Source organism: Lacerta agilis, chromosome 18, assembly GCF_009819535.1.
Source record: "Lacerta agilis isolate rLacAgi1 chromosome 18, rLacAgi1.pri, whole genome shotgun sequence".
In the NCBI taxonomy this organism is placed as follows: domain Eukaryota; kingdom Metazoa; phylum Chordata; class Lepidosauria; order Squamata; family Lacertidae; genus Lacerta; species Lacerta agilis.
This window is the reverse complement of record NC_046329.1, coordinates 10,561,290-10,580,149: the sequence shown is the minus strand read 5'-3', so window position 1 is coordinate 10,580,149 and position 18,860 is coordinate 10,561,290. Positions and strand designations below refer to the sequence as shown.

The window sequence follows — 18,860 nt, the reverse complement described above, 5'->3', positions numbered from 1 at the left end:
CCGGGAAGGTCACTTTGGTGCCGCTCACACAGTTTTTCGGCTCTCGCCCTCTCTGGAGGCACGCTCCATTTTCTCTCGAGACACATGGGCGCCGACAATACGTGCAAGCTTGGGGAAATGTGTTTGGTGCCATTGCGTACGAAAATGCTCACGTAAGGAGAAATGCACAGTCGATGTTTGCAAAGCAGAAATGGATAAAGTCGAATTTCCTTCATCCCTAAAGATGAAGTGATCGTGTGCTGCTCCCCGGTGGTCAACGCATGCACTGCACTCACAAGGCAAAGGACCCCTGTGAAGTCCAGTCAAAGGCGACTAGGGGGTTGCGGCACTCATTCTGCTCTCAGGCCAAGAGAACCGGCGTTTGTCGGTAGGCAGCTTTCCGGGTTGTGTGGCCAGCAGGACTCAACCGCTTCTGGTGCAACGGGGCCCCGTGACGGAAACCAGAGCGCATGGAAACACTGTTTACCTTCCCACCATAAAGGTAAAGGGACCCCTAACAGTTAGGTCCAGTGGCGGACGACTCTGGGGTTGCGGCGCTCATCTCGCTTTACTGGCCGAGGGAGCCGGCGTCCAGCTTCCGGGTCATGTGGCCAGCATGACTAAGCCGCTTCTGGAGAACCAGAACAGCGCACGGAAACGCTGTTTACCTTCCCGCCGGAGATTCATTGCGGGGATTCGAACCACCAACCTTCCGATCAGCAAGCCCAAGAGGCTCTGTGGTTTAACCCACAGTGCCACCCGCACCCTGGGTACTGCGTTGCCAGGTGTCCTCTTTTTCTACTACCAACCTTACTGTCTGCTTTTGGAACATGGACCACTTACAAACACCATTTCCAACTCCTCGAAAGATTCCATCAATGGTGTCTCTGAAAAAATTTACACATCACTTGGGAAGACAGGCGAACTAAGGCCAGTATACTGGAAGAAGCAAAGATCACCAGCGTCAAAGTGATGATTCTTCAACATCAACTTCGTTGGACTGGTCATGTTGTGCGGATGCCTGATGATCGTCTTCCAAAGCAGCTACTCTATTCCCAACTTAAAAATGGAAAGCGTGATGCTGGTGGCCAACAAAAGTGGTTTAAAGACTCTCTCAAGGCAAATCTTTAAAAATGTAGTATAAACACAGAGAACTGGGAAACACTGGCCTGCGAGCGCTCCAGTTGGAGAACAGCCTTTACCAAAGGCGTCCTGGGCTTTGAAGACACTCGAACTCAGGACGCAAGGGAGAAACGTGTTAAGAGGAAGGCACGCTTGGCAAACCCTCACCGGGATCAACTCCTGCCCGGAAACCTCTGTCCCCACTGTGGAAGGACATGTGGATCCAGAATTGGCCTCCGCAGTCACTTACGGACTCACTGTTAAAACCGTGTTTATGGAAGACAATCTTACTCAGCTACGAGGGATCGCCAAAGAAGAAGGACAATAATAACAGCAATAATAATAATAATAATAATAATAATAATAATAATAATAATAATAAGAAGAAGAAGAAGACGAAGAAGAAGAAGGAGAAGAAGAAGGAGAAGAAGAAGGAGAAGAAGAAGAAGAAGAAGAAGAAGAAGAAGAAGAAGAAGAAGAAGAAGAAGAAGAAGAAGAAGGAGAAGAAGAAGATAGGGGGTTGTGTTGCCATATGTCCTATTTTTTCCGGACGCGTCTTCTTTTCCATAATTAAAATTTCTGTCCAGGTGGATTTTTTTAAATTTGACAAAACGTCCAGGTTTTTTTTTCGTTCAGTGTTTTTGTTTACAGTAACCCAAGAAAAACACCCTAGTGGATTTGACTCGGATCTAAGCAGGCCTGCAGCAGAGAATCGCCATCCACCAGGAATCTTTTTTTTTTTTTTATGTTTCGCTCCTTGCTTCCACAAGGGAGAACGAACCACGGAGAGGAAAAACGACAACAAGGCAGACGTACTTGGCTGGGTCAGAGAACAGCGTTTTATTTGGACATTAAATTGTGATCCGACAGATCTGTATCATCCCATAATATTCCTGCATTGCTAGATGATGCTCGTGGCCCCTTCCAGCTCTACAATTCGATGATTCCAATCTGGTTTAATAATCTGTCTCTCCCCCACTGCCACCCCCAAAGAAAAAAAACCCCCACACAATTTCCCCAAGCTGCATCTGAATTTGGTATTGATCCGTGACTTTGAATGGGTTGCGGAAGAGGAGGAAGGGGTCCGCAAAACCTCCCGTCCGTTTTCATCATGTCGAAGGTTGTTCTAGAGGAGAAATATCAGCCCTTCCTGAGACAACAACAGAAGGAATGAAAGCGAGTTAAAATAAAAATACGGAAGAAGCAATTCAATTTTATATTTCCAGTTACAGGTGGGTAGCCGTGTTGGTCTGCCATAGTCGAAACAAAATAGAAAATTCTTTCCAGTAGCACCTTAGAGACCAACTGAGTTTGTTCTTGGTATGAGCTTCTGTGTGCATGCACACTTCTTCAGATACACTGAAACAGAGGTCACCAGATCCTTAAATATAGTGAGGGAGTGGGGAGGGGTATTACTCAGAAGGGTAATACCCCTCCCCACTTCAGCTCTCTATATTGGACAAACAGGCCAAACCCTACGCCAAAGGATAAATGGACATAAATCTGATATCAGGAATCACAAGACAGAGAAACCAGTAGGAGAACACTTCAATCTCCCAGGACATTCTATAAAAAATCTCAAAGTAGTTGTCTTAATACAAAGAAATTTCAGAAATAGACTGGAAAGAGAAGTGGCTGAATTGCAACTAATCACCAAACTTAAAACCATGGAGAAACCTGGTCTGAACAAAGACATTGGATTCTTATCTCATTATACATAACAAAGCTATCTTTAGCCATCTCACCCCTTGCCTTTCCCTGCAAGACTAATTGCAGCCCTTAAGAGTCGTCAACAGGTTTTCCACACCTATCAGCTGATCACCCATTCCCACCCCCCTTCTGAGTAATACCCCTCCCCACTCCCTCACTATATTTAAGGATCTGGTGACTTCTGTTTCAGTGTATTTGAAGAAGTGTGCATGCACACGAAAGCTCACACCAAGAACAAACTCAGTTGGTCTCTAAGGTGCTACTGGAAAGAATTTTCTATTTTGTTTCAATTTTATATTAACCAGCAGCCAAGTCACTTCTTGGCAACATGGAATATGTAGTTTCCCTTTAAAAAAATAAACATTTATCTATTGAATTGTTAAATTTTACACAATTTTCCCATACACATTCCATTGAACTCCCCTCGGGACTTCCCACCCACCTGTCCACGATGTCAAATTTATTCCACCCTCATTGCAAATCAGGTTGATTATCAAAATGTACAGGCTCTGAGCTGTTTTGCAAGGAGCAAAGTGACTTTTTGACTTGAATTTGAGCTATTTCCACGGCTTTAGTTTCTCGGTTTGCTCCTTGCAAACAGCTCGGACCCTGCAAATTTCGATAAATGAACCTGATTCGCAATGGGGGGGCAGAATAATGTCGACTGCTGCAGCGGTGTGCCGGGTTAAGTCAAGCCGGAGTGGCGGATGCCGGATCTTTCTCTCGTGGCAGGGTGGTCGCCACCCTTTTTGCGTAAGGGATCGCCCCAGGGGAACCCCTCTCGGCTCTGGAAACTTACGAGCGGCTAAAGAATGAAAAAGCTCGCCAGCCCCCACAATAAGTACCAGAACGGGGGGCACCTGCGGCCGGCGGAGGACGGGCGGCCCTGAAGGCGACGGTGGAGGGAGGCGATTTCGGACAGGTAGCCGTGCCTGGGGGGAGAAAGGCGGAAAAGAGACGTCAGGAAGGGAGAGAGGAATGATGAGACTTCTCCCCGGTCATTCTGGGTGATAGAGCCTGGGGCTGGGAGGCTGAAGTTAGCGGGGTATTGCCCCCCCTTGCCCTCCATGCCAAGGAAACTTTGGGACTCCTGGGATAGAGCTCAGTCGGTCTGACATCTCAGGGTCGTGGGTTCGAGTCTCACACTGGGCAAAAGATTCCTGCATTGCAGGGGGGTTGGACTAGAGGACCCTTGGGGGTCCCTTGCCCCTCTGAAATTTTAGGATTCTATGAAATGCTCTTATAGCAGCCCAAAAGCGGCCTAAGGTGGGACCTAGTCTTCGGGTGGCGCTGTGGGTTAAACCACAGAGCCTAGGGCTTGCCGATCGGAAGGTCGGCGGTTCGAATCCCCGCAATGACGGGGTGAGCTCCCGGTGCTCGGTCCCAGCTCCTGCCCACCTAGCAGTTTGAAAGCACGTCAAAAGTGCAAGTAGATAAATAGGTGGGAAGGTAAACGGCGTTTCCGTGCGCTGCTCTGGTTCGCCAGAAGCGGCTTAGTCATGCTGGCTACATGACCCAGAAGCTGGACGCCGGATCCCTCGGCCAGTAAAGCGAGATGAGCGTCGCAACCCCAGAGTCGGACATGACTGGACCTAACGGTCAGGGGTCCCTTTATCTTTTAGTCTTCGGAGCTGTTGATCCGAAACATTATTAAGAAGCCCAAATTCCCCGTCAACCTGTTAGATTCTACGATTTGCCGAAAGCGCCACGGTCGGAGACTCGACTCACACGCTTTCCTGCAGCGCCACCTGCCGCGCCTCGCAGCGCTCCCTCTCCGCCTCGGCCGCGGCTCTTTCTCCTACCGCTGCCTCCAGCCGCTCTTCCAAGCCGGACGCCTGCTGCTGCCACCGGGACATCTCCGCTGCGAGCGGGAAAGAGCCGAGAGGCAGACGGTTTGAGAATGGCACGATGCAGGGGGAAAAAACTTTCCATGCTTCCTCCAAACCCAACCCTTCTCCACCAAGGTCCGGGGAAATAATAATAATAATAATAATAATAATAATAATAATAATAATAATAATTTATTAGCTTCTCCGGGGAGAGAGTTGCAGGCTGGATCTACACAGCTATACATACCCAGCAAGGCGCTGTTTCGACCGTCCATCTCCACCCCTTCCACCTGGAGGGTGAACATTTCGCCGCGGACCGCTGTCAGGTTGGCATCCAAAAGGGTCTGCAAGAGAGACCGGGGGTGGGTGGGTGGGGCAGCATCTCTTAAGATGTGGGTCCTTCGGCTTGTAGCCCCGCCCCTTCTTTTGGCCACGCCCACACAGCACCCTCCCACCTGTGGCCCCGCCCCACCTTTGAAGAAACAAGCAAGGGGGTCTGCTGTCGAAATCGTGCGACCCCACCCCCGGTGCAAATCAGGTCAAATCTCAAAATTGGCAGAGGAGCAAACCAAAGCCACATTTTCAGCTGAAACTGAGCTATTTCAATGGCATTTGTTCGATTTGCTCCTTACAAACAGAGGGGAAAGTCTGCAAATTTTGATAATTTAGACCCGATCTGCAATGGGGGTTGAACGATTTCAATTGCCGCTGTCGACGAGCCTTCTGCAACCGGCAGACTACCGGAAGCTTCTAGACTACAAATCCAATCATCCATGACTTCGGGTGGAGGTTGCAGTCCAGGAATATCCGAAAGGTTTCAGAAGGTCTCCAACCGTTGCGGTTGGCAGAATAATGCGAGGGAAACTGAATTCATCCGGCACGGTTGCACTTCATTTCTCTGGATTGGTTTGTACCCAGATACAAATTTCCAGTTGAGACAGCTGCAGGCCTTTGAAGAATTCTGGGAGTTATAGTTTGCTAAAGGCGCTGAGAGTTGTGAGGAAACCTCCCCGTCCCAGAGATGCGATTCCCAGAGCTCCCTAGGAAGAGGCGTTCGGTTGTTGAAGCACCCTGAGAATTGTAGCTCTTGGTGCAGGATATCAGCTCTCGGCACCTGTAACAAACTACAGCTCCCAGAATTCTTTGAGGGGGAAGGAACGGCTCCTTGAATGGGGCTTTAAGCGTAGGCCACAAAACGTGGTCTCTGTACGGAAAAGAATGATCTGAGCGGTTCAGTCAGTGGAACACGAGGCTCTTAAGTTCAGGGTCACGGGTTCGAGTCCCACGCTGGGCAAAATATCCCTGCATTGCAGGGGGTTGGACTGGATGACCCTTGGGGTCCCTTCCAACTCAGCAATGAACTCCTGACTATGATACGACTGGCGGTTTGGCGATGCCCAAGAGAGCATTTGAAAGCCAGCGCAAAACTAAAAACGGACACAGTCTGGAAGCTTCTGCAAAACCTCAAGAAATGGGGACAATCGCAAGCAGAGGAAAAGGGACTCCGCATCGGCTCGGGCCCCACAAAAACCTCCCCAAGCCCCCTTTTCCTGCCCTGCCACCTCCACCAGCTGAAAAGGAAATTGCTCGAAGGAGAACAATGGAGGGGAGGAATCGGTTTCCTAGAGTTTGGCTTTTCTCAGGAAACCGCTGCCATTGTGTCTGTTTATATTTCTCCAGAAGGATCTCAAGGTCCCTGAATCTTGGCCTTCTTCCAGCCGGGCAAGCGGCTGTGTGGTAGGATGTGTAGGGTTTTTTTGGGGGGAAACGGGAAAGGTGGGGCTGAGTGGCCTTGCAGAGAGAGTACCTGGAGGCGTATAAAAATTATACGTCTGCCTGGAAAAAGGGGCCTTGGATGGGTGTGGCGGAGACTCGGAATAAGCTGTCTCTGCACCGGAGTGTCTCAAAATACGGTTTCCAACAAAAAGGGTTTGGGGTTCTTTAGGTCAGGGGTAAGGAGATGGAGCCCAGATCCGTGCAAAGCCAGCACATAATGTCCAACATTTCTCCCATGAAAATAGGGACGTCCTATTCCATCCCCTCCAACATTTCTCCCATGAAAAGAGGGACGTCCTATTCCATCCCCTCCAACGTTTCTCCCGTGAAAATAGGGACGTCCTATTCCATCCCCTCCAACATTTCTCCAATAAAAATAGGGGCGTCCTATTCCAGTCCCTCCAACGTTTCTCTCCTGAAAATAGGGACGTCCCACCGGTGCCCAAATTACCACGTTCTCCAAGCAGCCCATCAAGGTGGCGTTGAGCCTCTTCCTGCTCTCCTTGGCTTGGCCAAGCTGCTTCTGCAGATCCTTCTCTCGCTGGGCCAGCTTCTCCATCTGCTTCTCGCGCCCGGCCCGTTCCCGTTCCAGCTCGGCCACCTTGTCCCCCAGAGCCCCAGTCTCGTTGGCCACCTGTTCCCGGCACCTCCTGAGCTGGCGCGCCGCTTCTGAGTGCCACGCCATGACGGCCACGGATACGGTCACGGCCGCCAACACCAGCAGGAGCACTGCACACAAGCTCAGGACCTTCAGGGTCGCTTTGACAGCTGCAGGATCCATACTTCTTCTTCTTCTTCCTCCTCCTAGCAGGAGAGAGTCTGTGGCACCGGCCGCGCTCCTCTGGCTATAACAGCCCTGCGTGGGTTTCACGACGATCACACAAACCCTTCACCGCAGGCCACAGGGAAGAGAACCAAAAGGGAGCTATTTGTGGCATATTTTTGTTTGCCAGGAGTTGATGGGTTCGCCTGAGAGCCCTTAAATTATACCCAGCCCTGGGGGAAAAAACAACAACCACCAAGTTATTCAACCTCTGCTAAGTGCCAGGGCTGGGCGCTAACCGGTTTTCAAGACCGGGATGTACCAGCAGATATACCAATATCAGAACCTCCAAGTGTCCCTATTTTCCAGGGATGGACAGAAGCCGTCCAGGTTTCTGATTTCATCCCAGAATGTCCCGCTTTTCCTTAGGATGTCCCTATTTTCAGGGGAGAAACGTTGGAGGGGATGCAATAGGACGCCCCTATTTTCAGGGGAGAAACGTTGGAGGGGATGCAATAGGACGTCCCTATTTTCAGGGGAGAAACGTTGGAGGGGATGCAATAGGACGCCCCTATTTTCAGGGGAGAAACGTTGGAGGGGATGCAATAGGACGCCCCTATTTTCAGGGGAGAAACGTTGGAGGGGATGCAATAGGACGCCCCTATTTTCAGGGGAGAAACGTTGGAGGGGATGCAATAGGACGTCCCTATTTTCACAGGAGAAATGTTGGAGAGGATGGAATAGGACGTCCCTATTTTTATCAGAGAAATGTTGGAGGGGATGGAATAAAGGTAAAGGTTCCCCTGAACGTTAGGTCCAGTCGCGGACGACTCTGGGGTTGCGGCGCTCATCTCGCTTTAGTGGCCGAGGGAGCCGGCGTCCAGCTTCCGGGTCATGTGGCCGGCATGACTAAGTCGCTTCTGGCAAACCAGAGCAGCGCACGGAAACGCCGTTTACCTTCCCGCCGGAGCGGTACCTATTTGTCTCCTTGCACTTTGACGTGCTTTCGAACTGCTAGGTGGGCAGGAGCAGGGACCGAGCAACGGGAGCTCACCCCGTCTTTGCGGGGATTCGAACCGCCAACCTTCCGATCGGCAAGCCCTAGGCTCAGCGGTTTAACCCACAGCTCCACTCGCGTCCCCCGCTTTTCCTTAGGGCGTCCCTATTTTCAGGAGAGAAATAATGGAGGGGATGGAATAGGACGTCCCTATTTTAATTCAAGAATCCCTGATGTGGCAGCTTTGAATAATAATAATAATAATAATAATAATAATAATAATAATAATAATGTGTTGCATGAAGCAGCAGGAAAGCTGCTGTTCCGTAGCCCTGCCTCCTGGTTTCCCCCCTCCTTCTCTTCCCCTTCCTTTCAGATTTGCTCAGCATGAAACAAAAATCTCTTCCAAATTCAGTTGGGTGAGGATCTCCTCTCCGGAGAATGACCTGTTTATCCGTGCGCAGCTTTGGGAACGTTTGAGCTCCTTTCCCGGCCTTTGGGTGCCCTCCGTTCCAACTCCCCGGGGGCTCGGAGAGGGGTGGGAAGACTGCTTATTAGGTTTTTTTTTTGGTTGCCCCCACTTTGCACCCACTCCAAACCATGGAAGAGAAGGAAAGCTCTCCCAGTCTCCGTTGGGGGAAGCGCAAACTCTGGGTAGCCGTGGCCGCGTTGGAATTTGCCGCCATCCTCATCTTGGTGGCCGGACTGGCTCATTTCGCTGCGCACCACGAAAGGGCAACGGAGACAGAGAACTGGGGAGAGGGCAGTGGCGGCAGCAGCAGCCTGGTCTCCCTGGGAAGAGTGAACCGGACCCTGGAAGCCGCCGCAAAGCGCTGGGAGTTGTGCCAGAACCACACGGTAAGCCACGAATAAAACCACCCGCAGGATGGACAGGAGGGGGAGAGAAAGGGAATGGGAAGAAAATGTAACGGGTAAATTTGTAAACAGGTTGGAATTGGATATGCAAGCAGATACAAAATAAGAGAGTGGGGGCAGAGAGAAGCCAAAGACAATGTCCGTTTGTTTTGCACAAAGTCTTTTGTTGCTAAAATATCTGCGAAACGTGGAAAATATACGCGGTTGCAATCGGAGTTCTCCAACCCCACCTTGCAAATCTGGTTGATTCTCAAAATTTGCAGGCTTCCGGAAGTTTGCAAGGAGCAAATCTAAATAATAATAATAATAATAATAATAATAATAATAATAATAATAATAATAATATATTTATACCCCGCCCATCTGGCTGGGTTTTCCCGCCACTCTGTGTGGCTTCCAACCGAATATTAAAAACACGATACAGCATTAAACATTAAAAACATCCCCAACACTTCTTCTTCTTCTTCTTCATTGAAGATTAGTGTCCATCATGTTGAGCTATTTCCATGGTTGTCGTTTGACTTGCAATCAGCTGAAAGTCTGTAAATTGGGATAATAAACCTGATTTGCAATGGGATGGGGGCGGGGGGGGGGGTTGGGTAAATTCGATTGCACACATCTGACTGGGTTGCCCCAACCACCCTGGGCAGCTTTGCAACATACAGGTGAAACTCAAAAAATTAGAATATCGTGGAAAAGTTCCATTTATGTAAGCAATTGTTTTCATTAGCTACTGGAGTTTAATATAGGAGATAGATTCATGACATGCAAAGCGAGATACGTCAAGCCTTTGCTTGTTATAATTGTGATGATTATGGCTGATGAAAACCCCAAAGTTGAGATTAATTTGGGGTTCTCATCAGCTGGACGCCATAATCTTCACAATTATAACAAATAAAGGCTTGACATATCTCGCTTTGCATGTCATGAGTCTATCTCACATATTAGTTTCACCTTTTACGTTGAATTACTGAAAGAAACGAACCTTTCCACGATATTCTAATTTTTCGAGTTTCCCCTGTATATAGAAAAACAATAAAACAATAAACATTCTTTTTTTAAAAAAACCTTCCCTATACAGGGTTGCCTTCAGACGGCTCGGGGGTCGGATAACTCCATCCCCTCCAACATTTCTCCGATAGAAATACAGCTGTCCTATGGGAAAGCGGGACATTCCGGGGTCAAATCAGAATCCGGGACGCCTTCACTAAACCGGGGACTGTCCCTGGAAAATAGGGTCTGGCGTTGCAGAATCGGTTAAAATTAAGCATAAATCTGGGAATTAAAACGCACGGAGAGAGAACATTTACACCTATTGTTGGGAGTTGTACAGGAAGGGTGTATTTCTGATCTTAGCCTGCAGGGAGTTCAAACAGGCCCTCTTCCTGTTGAATTTCCGGCACTGGGGGGGGGGGGGAAGACTTTTTAAAGGCATTTTAAGCCCCCCCACGTCTGATTTTACAGTTAATTTTAAGCGATTTAATTACGGGCGAGTGCACGGAAAACGTTGCTTCTGAAACCATAGAATCGTAGAGTTTTGAGGGACCCCTGAGGGTCATCCAATCCAACCCCCTAGCAATGCAGGAATCTCGGCTAAAGCATCCATGACATACCTCTGCTTAAAGGCCACCAAGGAAGGACAGCCCACCGCTTTCCACCCCACGGCCGAACGGCTCTAACCCTCAGAAAGTTTTTTCCTGATGTTGAGTCTGAATCTGCTTCCTTGTCACTTGGAGTCACGGGTTCGAGTGCTACCCTCCGGAGCAGGAGAAAACAAGCTGGCTCCCTCTTCCGTGTGAGATATTGGAGGACACCTCTCCTATCTCCTCTCAGTCTCCTCTTTTCCAGGCTGAACATCCCCAGCCCCTTCGACCGTTCCTCATCAGGTTTCCAGACCCTCGATCATCTCAGTCGCCCACCCCTGCCCACCTTCCAGCTTGAATATATTCATTTTTGGCTGTCGATTTAGGGATCCCACAAACAGTGGTACTTTGGTTCCCGAACTTAATCCGTTCCGGAAGTCCGTTCCAAAACCAAAGCATTCCAAAACCAAGGCGCGCTGAATCCTGAAAATGTTTTCTTAAATAAAATGGTATTATTATTATTATTATTATTATTATTATTATTATTATTATTATTATTTTAAAAAGACGTTTGCAGTAAAGGGGCTCTTTTGGGAAGCTGGTTCCTCTCCTGGTTCCCACCTGTTTTATCTCTCATTTGCTACTGATTAAGTGAAAGGAAATCCTTTTTTCCCTCATTGTTGATGTCTCGGGGCAGAGAGCCCTAGAAGCCAACGCCTCCAGCCTGAGCTCCGAAATGACCCGGATCAGGACCCGCTTGCACCTGAAGGAATTGGAAATTAAAGGCCTGGAAGGTGAGAATCGGGGGGTGTCCAAAAGGTTCGGGAAGATCCTAAGAGAAGGAGGTGGTTTGGGGCTGGAGGGTGGCAAGGAGCGGAGGGCAGAACTGGGAACTCAGGCTCAGCGGCCCCCTAGAACTCTCCACGTGGCCCTCGGGGGGCCTCTCCCCAGGCCACACCCCTTTCTTAAACCACACCCCTCACCGGCAACCTCCCCAAGTGCTTGCTATCTATATCTATTTTTTCTTTCTATCTATCTATCTATCTATCTATCTATCTATCTAATCTATCGATGTATCTATCAATGTATCTATTGATCATGTATTTCTCTCTCTCTCTCTCTCTCTCATATCTATCATCTATCTATAATCTATCTATTTATTTATCTGTCTATCTATCTATCTATCTATCTATCTATCTATCTATCAATCAAATGATCGATGTATCTATCTATCATGTATGTGTGTATGTATGTACCTCTCTCTCCCCCATGTCTATCATCTATCTAAATCTCTCTCTCATCTATCTATGTATCTATCTGTCATCTATCTATCTATCATCTTTTGGCCCCGCAATAAAAATTTTGTTGCTTACTTGAAAGTTGATGGGCATCACCATTCAAACGGCGAAGTCTTTGCCATGAAAAATGGGTGTTTTACTACCCAGGCCCCTGCGTTTTGGGGGGATGAAAACCGTCCTCTTTTTCCCATTTCCCAGATGAGGTCACGCTCCTGAAAAACTGGACACAGATGCTTCGAGATGTAATGTAAGTGAGATCCACGTCCAATTCATGGGGAAGGTGCTGTTGGGGAGGGGTTGGTGAGCGGTCCCTATTTATCTCCTTGCACTTTTGACGTGCTTTCGAACTGCTAGGTTGGCAGGAGCAGGGACCGAGCAATGGGAGCTCACCCCGTCATTGCGGGGATTCGAACCGCCGACCTTCTGATCGGCAAGCCCTAGGCTCTGTGGTTTAACCCACAGTGCCAACCGCGTCCCCCATCTTTTCTTTAGGATGCCTCTATTTACACAGGAGAAATGTTGGAATAGGACATCCCTATTTTCATCGAAAATGTGTGGATTTTTTAAAAAAAAATCATTGAAATTTAATTTAATTTAAAGAGAGAGAACGCTTGTAGTTCGAATCCCTGCAATGATGGGGTGAGCTCCCGTCGCTCGGTCCCTGCTCCTGCCCACCTAGCAGTTCAAAAGCACGTCAAAGTGCAAGTAGATAAATAGGTACCGCTCCGGTGGGAAGGTAAACGGCATTTCCGTGCGCTGCTCTGGTTCGCCAGAAGCGGCTTAGTCCTGCTGGCCACATGACCCGGAAGCTGGACGCCGGATCCCTCGGCCAGTAAAGCGAGATGAGAGCCGCAACCGCGGAGTCATCCGCGACTGGACCTAACGGTCAGGGGTCCCTTTACCTTCACCTTGGAGAGGTCTGCCCTGCGACGCTTTCTTCCATGAGCTGATTTCTTGCTTTCTGCCTTTCTCCATCGCAGCAGACACCAGGAGGAACTCATCGCAGGTCTTCAGCAGCAGCAAATGAGGCTGCCGGCCAGCAGTGGAATCGCTCCCTATGGTGACCTGACACCTCTGGGGCTCACATTTGCCATGGTGCTCCTGGTATGAGGAGCAGGAGACACTATCAAGAGGCCGAGATGCCCACCATCGTTAAAATCGACAGAAAGACTAGGGGGCTGGGGAGGGGGGGAGCCATTCCTTGTCCTTCCGGGCTCCTGGACTAAAATTGGCCACAAAACTAAAACGAGGCATTAAAAGGATTGGATGCTGAGTGATGGAGATGCATATCTGCACGTTAAATAATTCTGGGAACTGTAGTTTATTAAGGGTGCTGGGAGTGGTTAGGAGACCCCCTATTAAAAACATTCCTATTAATAACAAAGCAAACCAAATCTTTCCACATTTTAAAAAAACAACAACAACAATGCAGCCAATTATATAGTCCGAATTAATTAATTCCGACGGTGCTTCCCATGTTTCTGGATTTCAAGAGCTAAATGTCCACCCTTCCTCTTTCTGCTATTGTTCCTTCACAATTTTCCAATCCTGATATTGACAGTCCCCTCTCTCGATCAGTCAGTCGCTGGTATAACCCTCTATCTCGTTTAACCATTCCTTATTTCTACAATCACACAGGGGGCTTTCCCCATATGGTTCTCAGTCTTGACATTTTTAAAGCTTGCGTTCTTCTTTCTGAAGAGTTCTGCAAACAAAACTTTGCACAATGTTCCCCCCCCCCGGGGGGGTTCCGGACGATGCTTCGTTTCCGAAAGGAGTCGCTATTTTATTTTATTTTTTTACGCTGCAACACAGCAATCGCACGTTAAGGCGCCGCATGGGCAGAACCTGCAGATCAGGATGAGGAGGAGGAGAACCGCAGCAATTATGAACCAGGGGCTCTCGGTTATGTCAAATGCAAATTCCTCCTGCTGGTAATTCTGCCTTTCTGCCGGCATCCAGTTTTGGACCCTGGAGAGACAAAGGGGTTGGTGAGCTGGGGGGAAATATTAGCAGCGGGGTTGATTGCTGCCTATGGGGCAATGCGTGCTTACTCAACAGAGTGCATGGCAGTAGTCCAAGCGGGAGAGAACCAGAGCATGCACCACTCTGGCCAGACAGTCTGCGGGCAGGGAGGGTCTCATCCTGCGTACCAGATGGAGATGCCCTGGACACATAATGGACCTGAGTCTCCATGGACAGCGGTGAGTCCAAAATGACCCCCGGGCTGCACACCTGGTCCTTCGGGGGCACAGTCACCCCATTCAGGACCGGGGAGTATATAGCCCAAAACCCGCAGGTATAGAGGTGGCCCAAAGTACTCAATAGCAGGAACAGCAAACTTGTTTTCTGCCAAGCACCCGAATTCTTGCCTTTTCCCTAAAAAACCGGAAGCCTCCCTGCTAGGAATTAAAGGTAACGAAATTCCCAAAAAGTTCAGGAGAGTTTTTACGTTTGCCGCTTTTGCTGCCGGAATTTTAACCGTGAAAGGTTGGAAGGGAGAGGATATCCCATCCAAACCAGACTGGCAAAATACCGGTAAATTAAGATTGGCGAGAATCTCAGCAAGGTTACGAGACGTTACAGGTGAAAAATTTATCAGGCAGTGGGATATCTATATATATACACAGAGTCTGTGTAAAAGAACATTGTCAAAATATCGATCCGTTGGCAGGTTTTTTTTCGGTTGAGTTTCTGTGTGTAAATTGGACAACTTTATAAAATTTAAAATAAGTCGGACAACGTGGAGAAAATAAAGTTAAGAGCGTATTCAAGGAATCCAACTCAGGGACATAATGGGAAGACCGGAGGCCAAGTTAAATTCAATTACAAAACGATGTACAAAACAAGTATCAATTAAGGAATGATATTATTATTATTATTATTATTATTATTATTACGGTCAACGACCATCACAACATATTAAAACATAGAATCAATCAAAAGTACAGTTAAAATATATTCTAAGAGTTTAACTATCCGAAATTTATCATCGTTATTCCATTTGGTACACTATGTTTGGTCATTTTTTGCACTGCGTAAATTGAGGCATCGACAAATCAGGTTCATTCCTAACTCAGATCAATCATTGTTTTGGGTGCCACCAATTTGTACGGACCGAATGGTTACAGCGCTGGCAGCAAATTTTGCCACCATAGCTGTAACCAGTGGATTGGAGTCTGAGAGAAGCCATTTTATGTAGAATTCGTCAGGACGTCCTGGGAAATCGACCAATATTGTATAAATAAGTTCGTTCCGTAAGTCCTCATAAAAACAACACATGTTTGATAGCCTCTACTTCTCCGGATCTACATTAAGGAATGAATGACTGCCTACTTTTCTTTTCTCTTTAACACCTTTTGATTATTTCCGTTGTAAACTTTCAAAACCAATAAAGCATTCAAAAAATTGGGGGACACGACCCAAAACACAAACAAGGATTCAGCTTTCTGGCGGCGAGAACAGACTAGCTCAAAAGGCGACGGGCTCTCCTTCTTCGGGTGTGTTTAAACGGACGTTGGGGTGGCCCTTCTGCCAGGGATTCTTTAGCTGGGATTTCTGCATTTCAAGGGGTTGGACTGGATGACCCCGCGGGGTCCCTGGGGCAACTCTACAACTCTATTCTTCTGCGACCAGCCCTACTGGCTCCATGGGATGTTCTCGCAACAGCCTTGCCCCCAAGGGAACGGTGGGTGCGCAGAGTCGAACTGGGGAACTCACTGCTACAAGACGTTGTGGCTTTCAAAGAGAATGGGACAATTTCCAGGCTAGGTAAGGTCGAGTAATGCATTTAATAATAAATTAAATAATAAGTATCAGTTGCTGCTATTGGTTGGTTGGTTGGTTGGTTAGTTGGTAGATCATTTCCCAATAATCTTTGGCTTGTTTCCATGGCCACCACATGTGCATTAATGTTCCTTCTTGACACAATTCCTGCATAATTTTGGGTCCTTTTTCTTAATACAATTTAACAAGCTTGCCGGGCATCAAGTGGGTCATTTCCCAGTATGATGCGTAGCTGTCAACTTTTCCCTTTTCTTGCGAGGAATCCTATTCGGAATAAGGGAATTTCCCTTTTTAAAAAAGGGAAAAGTTGACAGCTATGGTATGATGTACAGAGGTACCTTAGTCCTCAAACTGAATCCGTTCCGGAAATTCCACTCCAAAACCAAAGCGTTCCAAAACCGAGGCGCGCTTCTTTCCCGTAGAAAGTCATGCAAAAGGGATCGATCCGTGCCAGACTTTTAAAAACAACCCCCTAAAACAGCAATTTAACATGGATTTTTGCTATCTAACTGGACCATTGATCCATAAAATGAAAGCAATAATCAATGTGCTGCAGACAGTCACACGATCGATCCGTCCGTCAGTAGCTAAGCTGGGTTCCGCACAGTCACAGAAACGAAACGAAAAAAGAGCCGCGAAAACAAAAATCCAAAATAAATAGCAAAAACAGGCAGACCTCAGCGTTTGGCTTCTGAAAAAAGTTCACAAACCGGGACACACACTTCTGGGTTTGCAGTGTTTGGGTTCCAAGTTGTTTTGAATACTATTTTTTAGGGTTTCGGGATGCTGGGTTGTACGAAACTTCGACCCGACCCGCCAGGAAATGCAAAAACTAATAGGAACTCACCCTGGACGCTCTTACCGTTGCTGGTTATTCCACCTTTCATTCTCCAACTCTCTTTCCCGGCTGGACAGCTGCTGCCTAAGGCCGTCAATTTCCCCATTGAAAAAGAAAGCAAACGCCCTTCAGATTTCCCACCGCCGATTCCACCCGGATACTTTTGGCAATCTCCCTCTCTCCCTGAGGCCAGGAATGGGGGACACCAGGCCTGTGGGACAAATGCGGCCCCCTTGGCCTCTCTGTCTGGCCCCCGGAACTCTCCCCAGGCCATCGGTCGCGGCTGCTTTGGCCGAGATCACTGCATTGCAGGGGGTTGGGCTAGATGACCGCTGGGGTGCCCTTTCCAACTCTACAATTCCATGATTCACACTCTGCTTTTGCCCCACTGGAAGCCTCAAGGTCCTTGTATGAATTGACAAAGCCCAGAACAGCTGAGCCCCAGGGGAGCACAGCTGCAATCGGAATTATTCAACCCCCACCCTGCTGCAAAATGGGTTTATTTATCAAAATTTACAGACTGTCCACCGTTTGCAAAAGAGCCAAAACGTGTTCTTCAGGGTGAAGCCCTTGAAGAATATATTTCCCCATGATAGTTAGCTGATTTGATTTCATCTTCTGGAGAGAGAGAGAGAGAGAGAGAGAGAGAGGAAGAAGAAGGAGAGAGAGAAGGAGGAGGAGAGAGAGAGAGAGAGAGAAGAAGGAGAGAGAGAAGGAGGAGGAGAGAGAGAGAGAGAGAGAAGAAGGAGGAGGAGGAGAAGGAGAAGAAGGGGAGAGAGAGAGAAGAAGGAGGGGAGAGAGAGAGAGAGAGAAAAAAAAGAAGAAGAAGAAGAAGAAGAAGAAGAAGAAGAAGAAGAAGAAGAAGAAGAAGGAGGAGGAGGAAGGAAGGAAGGAAGGAAGGAAGGAAGGAAGGAAGGAAGGAAGGAAAGAAAGAAAGAAAGAAAGAAAGAAAGAAAGAAAGAAAGAAAGAAAGAAAGATAGATTTAGAGATTTGGACAAGGTTGAAACTCTCATTGATGGGCAGAATAGCTGCCATTAAAATGAATGTGTTACCAAGGATGTTGTTTTTATTTCAAGCCATTCCAATTTTGGATAAACTGGATTGCTTTAAAATGTGGCAAAGGGACTTATCGAAATTCATATGGCAGGGAAAAAAGCCTAGAATCAAATTTAAGATTTTAACAGACTCTAAAGAGAGAGGAGGCTTTGCCCTGCCGGACTTAAAGATTTATTTTGAAGCAGCTGCCTTTTGCTGGTTAAAGGACTGGTTTAAATTAGAAAACGTTGATGTGTTGGACTTGGAAGGCTTTGATAATATGTTCGGATGGCATGCTTATCTTTGGTATGATAAGGCAAAAGTTCACAAGACTTTTAAGAACCATATAATTAGAAAAGCCCTGTATCAGGTTTGGATGAGATATAAAGATCTGTTAGAGAGAAAGACTCCTAGATGGATTTCACCTGTGGAGGCCAAAGCATATAAGAGACCTAATATGTCTGCAAGTTGGTTAAGATATGCAGATATATTGCAGCGAGAAGGTGAGTTGATAAAACTGAAAAGTTATGACCAAGTGAGAAGTGAAGTCACCGACTGGCTGCAATATTATCAGATTTACGAGATATTTAAAGCAGACAAGGAAATTGGTTTTCAAATGGAAAAGTCAAAACTGGAAACAGAATTGATTGAATCGAACTCTAAAAACCTTTCCAAGATGTATAACTTGTTGCTAGAGTGGCATACAAAAGATGAATTGGTTAAATCGACAATGATAGATTGGGAGAAAGATGTGGGTCATAACATAATGATGGATGACTGGGAGAGATTGTGGAAGAAAGGCATCAAATTTACAGCTTGTAATAGTTTAAGAGAAAATATTATGAAAATGCTTTATAGATGGTATCTGACACCAGTTAAGATAGCTAAGATGAATCCTACAATGACTAATGTGTGTTGGAAATGTAAATCTATGAAAGGTACCTTTTATCATATGTGGTGGTCATGTCCAGGGGTAAATGCTTTCTGGGATAAGATTTATAATGAACTTAAGAAGGTAATGAAAATTACCTTTAGTAAGAAACCAGAGGCATTTCTTTTGAGCATGACCAACGAGGAGATACCCAGTCAGGATAGAGTATTTTTTATGTATGCCACAACAGCTGCTAGAATTTTATTGGCAAGGAACTGGAAAGGCGAAGAGATTCCGACAGTGGAAGAATGGCAGATGAAGCTAATGGACTTTATGGAACTTGCCGAACTGACCGCGAGAATCCGAGACCAGAGGGAGGAGAAGGTGTCACAAGAT

The 18,860-nt window shown here is 47.3% G+C and overlaps 1 protein-coding gene across 2 annotated transcripts; it reads right to left on the bottom strand.

Moving 5' to 3' along the window:
• Positions 1 to 1,927: 1,927 nt before the first annotated feature.
• On the bottom strand, positions 1,928 to 7,197 carry CCDC194 (coiled-coil domain containing 194). 2 transcript variants are annotated; one of them, XM_033136739.1, is made up of 5 exons: positions 6,868 to 7,134; positions 4,888 to 4,984; positions 4,540 to 4,672; positions 3,657 to 3,743; positions 1,928 to 2,251 (listed from the first exon to the last, which is right to left on the bottom strand). In XM_033136739.1, the coding sequence occupies exons 1-5, from the start codon at positions 7,099 to 7,101 to the stop codon at positions 2,242 to 2,244; spliced, it is 561 nt and encodes a 186-aa protein (XP_032992630.1). In that variant the 5' UTR covers positions 7,102 to 7,134; the 3' UTR covers positions 1,928 to 2,241. The 2 variants fall into 2 exon arrangements, with proteins under 2 accessions (XP_032992630.1, XP_032992629.1); XM_033136738.1 differs by having other exon boundaries at positions 2,182 to 2,251; positions 3,611 to 3,743; positions 6,868 to 7,197.
• Between the last annotated feature and the right edge of the window lie 11,663 nt (positions 7,198 to 18,860).